General features: G+C 33.8%; 1 protein-coding gene across 3 annotated transcripts in view; it reads right to left on the bottom strand.

The window, feature by feature from the left end:
• The window catches only part of LOC126887160 (transcription factor AP-2-epsilon), a 311642-nt gene that overhangs the window by 12913 nt on the left and 287596 nt on the right, over positions 1-11133 (bottom strand). For 2 of the 3 annotated variants that reach the window (XM_050654525.1, XM_050654523.1), the window contains exons 3-4: positions 7879-8071; positions 6939-7330 (exon numbers count right to left, since the gene is read on the bottom strand). In XM_050654525.1, coding sequence (XP_050510482.1) covers positions 6939-7330; positions 7879-8071 — 585 coding nt within the window. The remainder of the gene's footprint in view (positions 1-6938; positions 7331-7878; positions 8072-11133) is intronic. The other variant, XM_050654524.1, reaches the window with a different exon arrangement.

The following is an 11133-nucleotide window of genomic DNA, read 5'->3' as shown; positions in this document are numbered from 1 at the left end:
AAAAAAAATGTTTAAACAATTTTTTGACCACGACACCGCCCGGCACCCTGTGGATATGTTATAAGGACCTCGTTTTGAGTTTCTGCAAAAAAATTGAATCGGAATAATTTCACTAACGGGGGCGACGATACATCCTGGACTATAGCGCTAATTGTTAATAATTAAAAATAACAGCTTTGTAATAAAATAATGACAGAATCTCTTCAGGATCTTGAAGAAGGGGTTTGAAACTTGATTTGGCCACTTTTTGAATTTCATAATAATAATGTTTAATCGAGTTATTAAGCCTCGAAAATGGCCATTTTCGCATTTTTCAAATTATTAATCGCATATAACTCGGCAACAATAAATTTTAGAAAAAATGGCAGGAGATCTTTTCTGCTCAGAATAAGCCAAATTATCTAAAAAAAATTGTTGGAAATGAAAAAATTATTTTTGTGAATTTGTTTTAAAAAAAAATTTTCGACGACGGCACCGCCCGGAACCCTGTTAATATGTTATAAGGACCTATTTTTGAGTAAGTTTGTGCAAAAAAATCGAATCGGAATAATTTCGCTAGCGGGGGCGACGATACTACCCGGTCTAAATATCCTATAACTAATTCAAACAAAGGATTGCTACATAATATGCCACAATTTGCAAATGATATATTACACAAAATCGCACATTATTATCAAGAGTAGGTACATGTTTAAAAGAAAAGACAAGAGCTTGAAATCAGATTTAAAAAATGTTGCTTGGACGTGACTTCAAATTATTTCAGGCCTGTTTGGAATTGTGGCATACAACTATGGTGTTGTCTACCAAAAAAACATCTACCAAAACAACAAAATGGAAGTCAGAATACGAGTAGACGAACAACTTACAGAACCTTTAGACCTAGGCAGCGAAATAAGATAGGGAGACTCATTGAATACTGTACTCTTCAATTCAATCATGGATGAAATCATCAAAAGTGCTAATAAAGGAAGAAAATACAGAATGGGAAACAAAGAAGTAATAAAAATACTCTAAAATGATGAAACAGTTGCAAGTGTGAGCCCATAAATGCAATGGTTAGGTAAAGAAAAGGGTCAATACTCACAATCATCAGGCCAGAATAAGAGGTCTAAATTGTTTGTTGTTAAAACAAAATCATAAGATATCAGTTACAAGTAGGTTTGCAGCTAAGGTATGTTAATGCATTCAAAGTCATCATCTCCTCACGATAGGACCACGTTCACTCAGGTGTTAGGTTGGGACCTTTGTTGTTGTGTGTGTTTTTTAAACATAATAAAAACCCAAACAAACAATTTAGACCTCTTATTCTGGCCTGATGATGGGACATAAATTATAAGTCTCGAAACCTGTAGCCAATGTTTTAACATCAATAACAGGATAATATTGTGAGTATTAACCTTTTTATTTACCTAACCATTAAAAATACTCTGTTAGGCAGACTGCAAAGACCAGTCCACAGATTTAATGTAAGAGCAAAATAATTTAATACGATAATCTTATCTCCGAAAACACTAGTAATCAGCAAAGAACCGATCAGATGTGAAATATAAATTGATGGTATCAGTATTGAACACGTACCTAATGGAAATAAAATATCTTGGAATTACACTGTCCAGATATGGAGACTTGGGCCAATAAGTGAGAGATCAAGATGAAGTTAAGAATTTATAAAGCCACTGTAAGACCAATAATAACATATGCATCAGAAACAACACCCGACACAGCAACAACACAAAGACTACTGGAAACGGTAGAAGACTGGAATAGACAGAATGTGCGAGACCGATGTGTTCAAAGTAGCAAGAGATAAATCACCAATCAGCAGAAGAAGTATCGAACCGCGCAAAATATGGAGTGACAACCTTCTATAAATTCGTCAATGAACAAGCAGAATTGACTATTAAGGGGAAGAAGAAGGAAGAGGAAGAAGAAGTAGAATAACTAGTAGAAGAACGAAAGAATATCGTTGAGGCTCCTTGGGGCATTAGAAGGTATGCTTTATTGTCATAAAATTTTACCAATTTGTGGACAAAGCTTATACAAAATAAAAATATACAATAAAAAACAAAAAATAATAAAAAACTACAAACAAAACAAAAACAGAAACAGACACCAAGTAGGTAAATGGCGTGAGTTATACTACTTAATATAATTTTACAGCTATTAAGTACACATTAAAAAATTAAAAATTTTGCAAACAATATGTATACAACGTCAGAGCAAAAAGAAGGCGAACAAAGAAAAGGGAAAGGGAACTCTCTAGCAAATAAGCTTTCAAGGCCTTGCGAAAAGCGGGAAATGCTGTAATAGATTTGATGTTGGATGGCAGGTGATTGTGCATTTTTCTCGAATTGTATAGTATAGAGCACTTAACCAGCTAAGACCGTGGGGTTGGCAGATAAAGATTATGCTCCACGTTTCTAAGGGGATAGTTGTGAGTGGGTCTCTCTGGACCTTCTGATGCATGTTTGCGGATTAAACAAACGGATTCAAAAACAAACAAAGAAGGAAGAGTTAATATTTTAAATTTTTTAAAAAATTCTTGGCAATGAACTCTGCTATTGAGTCTCAGGGAGTAACGAAGAGCTCTCTTTTGTAATTTAAAAATACGCTCAAATTGAGTCGCACAACACGCACCCCAGAATGGAAGGGCGTACCGAAGATGAGACTCAAAAAGGGCATAATAAACGGTCCTAGATGTTAACAAATTCATTTCCGTAGCAACTGATCTTAGCGCAAAACAAGCAGAACTTAATTTTTTGTGTAGGGCATCAATGTGCAAGTTCCATTTTAGAGACTTATCCACAATAAGCCCTAAGAACTTCACCGATTCAACTACCTCTAGACTGTTGTTATTAAGTACTAAAGGTTGCATCATACTGTTGTAAGGTAGGACTTTGGTTTTAGAAACGTTAAATAACAGGAGATTCGAATCGCACCACGATTTAATGGTGACTAGGTCTGTAGCTATGGTATTGCGAAGATCCATAATATCCGTGTTACTCCAAGTAATACTAGTATCATCTGCAAAGAGACATATTTTACCTTTAATGTTCAGACTAGAGATATCATTTATGTATATCAGAAACAATATAGGGCCTAGAACTGAACCCTGAGGTACCCCACATTCTAATGGCATGCAAGACGTCTTCGTGTCAACCCTTACAAAGTGACTTCTTTTATTAAGATATGATTCAAGCCATTTAAGAGCCTTTCCCCTAAATCCATAGTGCTGTAATTTGTCAGTCAAGATGTTATGGTTTACACAATCGAATGCTTTAGAGAAATCACAGAAAATTGTTGCTGTAGAGTGATGGTTGTTTAGACTGGAGTAAACATGATCGAAAAGGAAGAACATAGCATCATTCGTGCATTTGTCACTCAGGAATCCAAATTGATGTGGAGTAAGCAATTTGTATTTCAACAGAAAAGATAAGATTCTTTTTTTACCAGACTTTCAATTATCTTCGACAACGTGGGCAGCAGTGCAATAGGGCGATAATTCGAAGCAAGATCTTTATCGCCTCCTTTGTGTATAGGAATAATTATCGCTGTCTTAAGGCAGCTTGGAAAAACTCCAGTTTCGAATGACCTGTTTATTAAGGTAGTAAGATGGTTTAAAGTGCAATCAGGTAGAGCAGAAAACATTTTAAGAGTGAGGCCATCAGTCCCAGATGACGATTTATTTTTAATGTCATTTAATGTAGAGCGTAGTTCACCTAATACTATGGGTGTAAAAAAGAAACTATTTACATTCGAAACTATGCGAAAGATATGAAATCGGATCCTGAGAAGGAGGTATGAGCTATTACTTCCTATTTCGGTGAACCTCCATCGATTTGCATGAAAATTGGTTAGTGGTTAGAGGACATCTCAAGGAACAAAGGTGACATGGTGTCAACTTGCGCTTTTACCCTGGGGGTGGATGCCACCCCTTCTCGTGGGTGAAAATAATTTTATTGAAAATAACCTCATAATTCGATAGAGGGACAAATTTTAAGCAAAAATTGTTATATAAAGTTATTAAAATAAATCAAAACTTATTGAGTTATTAAAGATCAAAGATGTTAATTTTTCTTGAGAAAAATGCATGTTTTTAACCGATTTTCATCAATAACTCAAAAACTATAAGTTTTTACAAAAAAGTTATTATTACGAAAATTAAAGCTAATAAAAAATGAAATAAACCTTCTTCTTCTTCTTCTTTAGGTGCCGTGTCTGTATTCAGACGTTGGCCGCCATCATGTTTACAATTTCCTGAAATCTCTCTCTATCGGCTGCTGCGCGAAATAATTCTTCTACTGAGCAGCCACACCATTGTCTAATATTACGCAGCCATGAAAGTTTCTTTCGACCTATCCATTTCTTTCCCTCCACTTTTCCTTGTATTATAAGGCGAAGCAGATGGTATTTAGGTCCTCTAATTATATGGCCGAAGTATTCTGTTTTTCTCCTCTTTATGATGCTATTTGTTAAATTTTTTGCCACATTTACAAAGTAATTGTTCAGGGTCTCAGGAGAAGTCGGGATTGTGGTGGGAGAAGAAGTCTTATCTCTCAGTTCATTTACGATAGACCACGTTTCCTTAGCAACATTACCTGATTTAGCCAGCCTCGCATTATAATAAATTTCCTTGGGGCCAGAAACAGTAAGATCCACAAAGATTTGTGGATTAATACAGTTAGACAGACTATCTCTAAACAGGCTAGAAAATAGGATAAGAGGGGATTCTGCGTCATGTGAATGTCTAGGCCCTTCAGCTCTTTGATAAAAAATCAGACGACTCAATTAAACCATACGGGGTAGTGCAGAGATAGTGCAGTCACTGAAGGTGGATATGAGCTATTACTTCCTATTTCGGTGAACCTCCATCGATTTGCATGAAAATTGGTTAGTGGTTAGAGGATATCTCAAGGAACAAAGGTGACATGGTGTCAACTTGCGCTTTTACCCTGGGGGTGGATGCCACCCCTTCTCGGGGGTGAAAATAATTTTATTGAAAATAACCCCATAATTCGATAGAGGGACAAATTTTAAGCAAAAATTGTTATATAAAGTTATTAAAATAAATCAAAACTTTTTGAGTTATTAAAGATCAAAGATTTTAATTTTTCTTGAGAAAAATGCATGTTTTTAACCGATTTTCATCAATAACTCAAAAACTATAAGTTTTTACAAAAAAGTTATTATTACGAAAATTGAAGCTAATAGAAAATGAAATAAACCCTTTAGTAGAAAAACCTTTCACTGTTAACTAAAAGTGAGTTATAGGTAATTGAATGTATATTTTTTAAGACGTGTAAAAAAACCTAAGTATTCAAGCTTAAATAACGGGAAAATGATGCATTTTATAACATAAGCTTATTAAAAATTTGTTTAAGCACTTAAAAATATCTATCAAATGAGCCCTTGAACATGTTGTTAGCATTAAAATTTATGCACCAATTTTTTTTTCAAAATTCATCTTTTAAAAATATTTCCAAAAAATGTTATTTTTTTTCTTAAATAACTCCGTTCATTTTTACGATATCAGGTTCATCTAAAAACCATTGGAAAGTTAATTCCAATGGCTATTTAACCACGTTGAACTTAATCTTTTAAACCCCTTACTTTTTTTTAAATAAAAGGTTAAATGGCCCTGGTTGCATGGTTCTCACAGCAAAATTTAAGATTTAAACGTTTCTATCTCAGTTATTTTTCACCCTATAGAAATAGTAAAACAAGTAAAATATTTGACACTGAAAAACCTAAAATTTGGTTATTTATAATTTTTTACGTATATTGAGCATTTTAGAGTTATTATCAAAAGAATATGAAAATGACGATAATTTTAAAAATTACGATTTTTTTAAATTATTATCTTTTTTTTTTCAAAAATTTGCATTCTAACCCGGTCAAAATTATTGAAATCATGACTTATGCTAATATAAATAAGTTTTTGTAAGGATTACTATAAATTTTAGTTTTTGTGGAAATGGCGTATTTTTTATTTTTCACTTTTTCCTAAAAAATTCGAAGGGGTTCTCTTATTTTCATCATAACTTGCTTAATTTTGACTCTATTAACCTTGTTCTGAAGCTTGAAGTATTTTGACAAGTGCTTAGCAGGTATATTTTATACATTTGCATCGTTTTCCCGTTATTTAAGCTTGAATACTTAGATTTGAGTAATCATCGAAAAAAATATACATTCAATTGGCAATAACTAACTTTGAATTAATATTAGTTTAGTTCTTTAAGTGAGGTGTGTATTCAGTTTTTTATTATCTTCAATTTCAGTAATAATAACTTTTTTGTAAAAGCTTATAGTTTTTCAGTTAGTTCTACGTGAAAAACCGCTTTAAAACAAGCATTTTTTTACGAAAAAATAAAATCTTTGGTCTTTAATAACTCAAAAAGTGTTGATTTATATTAATAACTTTATATAACAAATTTTGCTTATAATTTGCTCCTTTATCGATTTATGGTATTATTTTTAATAAAATAATTTTCACCCCCAAAGAGGGGAGGCATCCACCCCCAGGGTAAAAGCGCAAGTTGGCATCATGTCACCTTTGTCCTTTGAGGTATCCTCTACCTACTCAAAAATTTTCATGAAAATCGATTGAGGTTCAACGAAATCGGAGGTGAGAACCTTCAGTGACTGCGCTAAGAAGAGATATAACAAAATCAGAGCATAGTGCCTAGTGTACACGTTAATATTAGTGTAAATAGGCGATGAGTAATAAAAGATATTACTCAGTAACACTTTAGATTAGAAAAACTTAGGTTAAGGCTCGAAATAGAAATTAGAAATAAGTTACTCATTGTTCTAGCATTGAATATATTGTAATATTACCCCGAAAATACAAAAAGAAAATTAATATAAACTGTATTTTTAATTCAATTATATAAATTTTGTTAAAAAGCTTCACAAAGGTAGTTGAAAGACAAACTAACCTGTCTAGCAGGAAATTCAGTCTCACAGACGTATCCAAAGTCTCTAGCTAAATGCACAGCTTCTCCCTCCACCAGAGAAGTCAGTAGAGTAACATTCGCGGCTTTTCGCCTCCCAGCCGGTAAATTTAACCCAATTTTTTCCAGCTTTTCCCTGAGTATTCGTCCTCCATTTTTGCTCTTCGCCCTTCTGAGGACACCTCCCAAAAGCGACGCGTTGAGACATTCTGGAGGAGAGAGCCGTCGTTGCACTTCTCCCACTGTCACTTTGTACTTTGACGTTGATGATAAGAGTGATAATCTACCAGGTACGGAACAGAAAACGTCGTTGGATGATACCATGGATCCACCTGCGTGATCCTTTCCTTTGATATCTGGAACAAACAAGAAATGTTCTGTTTTGAATGATAATGATAATTGATATGTATGTTAGTACACTTTATCTACTATACAATGTATGTGTTATAATATTGTTAAATATATCCTTTATAAATAGCTTTGGATTTGTTAAGTTGTCAAAAAGTATTGTATTACATTTAGACATGTGAATGTGAATTCGGATGTGACCGAAGAACAACGTATTGTATGTATATCATATATAAAGTATAATATGGAAGAAAATACAGTGAAATTGAAGTTGGTAGCAGGGACGAGAAGTGTTTAGAACGGAATATAGTCTTTAGGTACTTTTACACCAAAAACATAACCAAATATTCATTATAAGTATAATTCAAAATATTTTGTCAGGATAAGTAACTGGAACATCTTAGAAACCAAGATTAAGAATACGAGTTACAAAATTTGCGCAATATACAGTAACAAGACGAAAAGATAAAAGAATTGAGAGACACTTAACAAACGTAATGTGGTACCTACTCAGTTAACCTCAACAATAGTTTTGTGAGTATATAAAAGTTGAACTGTATAAAATACTGGCACTTACTTTTAAGTAACGGTAAGTCTGTGATGAAACCCGTATTATCATCTAAGCCTCCTTGGGCCTCTTCTACGGCTTGCCCTAAGGCTTGATGAAGGGAGAGAGGATCGTCGTGTCGCTGAGAGGCAGTAGTATAATCAGGTCTCCCTCCACCTGGACCAGTACTGTAGGGAAAACTCGTACCATGACCTAACTGACTCTGAAAATAAAATAAAGCTAAATGAATAAAATAACTTATTTTTAAATAACTTTTAACATCGAAGTAAAAACTCTTGTAATTGGTATAATTTTAATTGGAAATTAAAATTTAAAAATCCAAAGGGATTACAAAAATATTTAGAGCGAACGTTTTCGGACCTCTTAGTCCATCTTTAGTGAACTTTACTTGCTAAATAGCCCCAGAACCACAGTGGTTGGATTTAATTTAAAATTTATATTATAAAATTGTAAAAATAGAATGACAAGCCGATGAAATAGGATAACTATCCAGGAACATAATATGCCCCTACTCGAATAATAGGTCTGGATCCCGCATATGAAAAAAAAGTTGATTAATAGCAAGCTGAAAATTTGTTAATAGCTTAAGGGTGTCTAGTCGGATAAACTTTGATATATGGGAGCACTGTAACAGGGGCAGTTTTAATTGTGGAACAGGTTAAAAATTTGGAACGGTCAGACCACGAAAACGGCACATTTATTTTGTCCGACAGAACAGACTTAAACTCTCCGAACAGAGATTAAACTCTCATGCAAAAATCAGACTGCTATTTATCACCTGTCATAATTCCTGTCATTTGACATATTCTACATGTTCCACTCATTAAAACGCCCATTTGGTGATAAATAGCAGTCTGATTTTTGCATGAGAGTCTAATCTCTGTTCGGAGAGTTTAAGTCTGTTCTGTCGGACAAAATACATGTGCCGTTTTCGTGGTCTGACCGTTCCAAATTTTTAACCTGTTCCACAATTAAAACTTCCCCTGTTCCAGTGTTCCCATATATCAAAGTTTGTCCGACTAGACACCCTTAAGCTATTAACAAATTTTCAGCTTGCTATTAATCAACTTTTTTTTCATACGCGGGATCCAGACCTATAAGAGTCACATGTATGTATTGGTCTCCTTTCGTCAGCCAACTGATTCAGATATGGCAACACGCGAGTATAAATAAAGATCAAGCAATGCATTCTGATCTGGGAGATGATTAGGATACCTAAGATTATATTCCATTAGCAAATGGCAACACTACGCCTTCTATAAATAAACTGATTTCTGGGAAACGAAATTACGAAGAAATAAGCGATATAAAACTCCTTCAGCATCAATGATTCTTTGGCTGATTGCAAATTTGTAGCTAAAGACAACATAATGACTCTTGAAAGTAGGCCAACAATATTATGGGTAAGTTCGTTGGAGGATGAAGCAACCAGTCAGTTTAATCAAAACAAGTGTTATTGTGACAGTCAAGACGACGAGTCTCTATTTGCTGCAAATTTTGTGATTCATTCTAATAACGATTTCGGAAGTGAAAGTCGAAATATTGTGGCTTATTCCCAATAAATTAAGATAGTGATAGTAAATTTATGATTCAGTTACACCAAACACAATTTATGTTGTTTTGTCACGAAGATTCTTTAAGAGCCTTTTTGGCGGTATTGGTTAAACACATTGTGATCATTGATAATACTAACATTTAGCAGTAACTAACACCTTGCACTTGCAGATACACCACTGTCAAATGCTTCGAATTGATTTTGCGATTTGTATGAAAATAAAAATATACAAAACCTTTATACCTACTGTCAGTGCTGACATATGGATCGGAGACATGAACCATCTCCAAGGCAGATGAAAACCTCTTGCTCATATTTGAACGAAGAATCTTAAGAGTAATATTTGGTGGCATCTGTGAAAAAGGTATTTGGAGGAGGAGATAAAACTATGAGATATACCTATTTACCATAAAAACAAATAGATATATGGTTCTAAAGGCGTGATATCTCTCAAAAAAATATGAAGACTAGGGTGGGCAGGATAAATAGTTAGATTTCATCAGAATAACACTAGTAGACGAGTCCTTCTGTCACAGCCAGTGGAAAGTAAACGAAGATGCCGGCCAAAACTTAGATGGAAGAATCGTGTAGAAGTGTAGATGATGGGAAAAAAGGGTCCAGCAAACTCGTAACGATTAGCAATGGATAGGGCTGACAGGCGAAATAGACTTGGAAAGGTCGAGGTTCTACTATAGGGTTGTAGTACCAATGATGATGATGATATGAATTCGGGTCCTGTTGTATAACTTTAAAGAATACCACTGATTTCTATAACTTTAAAGAATCCGCATCTTTTAAAATGTATCGATTGAAATTGAAAGGAAGTAATTCAATGTAAGCAAAATTTTTTTGTAGAGATTTACTGATTTATTAGAGATTATGTTTTTAATGCTTACACGTATCCATCAACTGGCTGTTAGCTTGAACTATATACTTATTAATAAATTTAAAGTTTAATTAGCCCTAAAGGCTTATACTTGCTCCAGATATTTTTGTAAGATATGCCGCAACTATGACCGCGTTCATCAATATATAGACCGTGATCTTAGACGACGTTGTTGAACCGTCTACCCCAAAGTCCCGGCATATTTCCATCATCTTGACATAGTTCCGACACTAAATATTTTAGGAAGAATTTAAGCTATCCGCTTGCACCCCTTCACATATGATCCATATCCAAACCAAAAGGGCAAAGTCGGTTTCATCTTGAGATATGCTTGCATCCGGTGTTGCCAGATATTGGATTCTGAATAAAGGGATATTTACTATAATACCTATCAAATGTATACTTTTAACAAGCAAGGAAACATAGGTATGGATCAAAATCTACTATGAAATATTAAAAAACTAATTATCTAAAAGAGCAATTAAAGGATATTGTAAATACAATTATTTATATTAAGAGATGGAACAATACTATTATTAAGAGATAGAACAATGAATAAATAAAATCCACGAGGAAAAAGTTTACTTTTAGCTGGCTGTATACCATTAACCACAAAAAATTATTGAAAATCCTTTTTAAAAGGTATATATTTTTTAAAATCCCTTAACGGGCTACATCAAAATCACGGAATGTTTTCGATCTAAAAAGATCATCATCAGTGCTGATACAGGTTAGTTTATTACATGCTGAGCCACCAAAAATATGTGGATAAAAACCCTTTAAATGTTTTAAAATTATGACAGATTTACATTATTATGCATAA

This window comes from Diabrotica virgifera, chromosome 6 (genome assembly GCF_917563875.1).
Source record: "Diabrotica virgifera virgifera chromosome 6, PGI_DIABVI_V3a".
In the NCBI taxonomy this organism is placed as follows: Eukaryota; Metazoa; Arthropoda; class Insecta; order Coleoptera; family Chrysomelidae; genus Diabrotica; species Diabrotica virgifera.
This window is presented reverse-complemented; position numbering and strand designations above follow the sequence as displayed.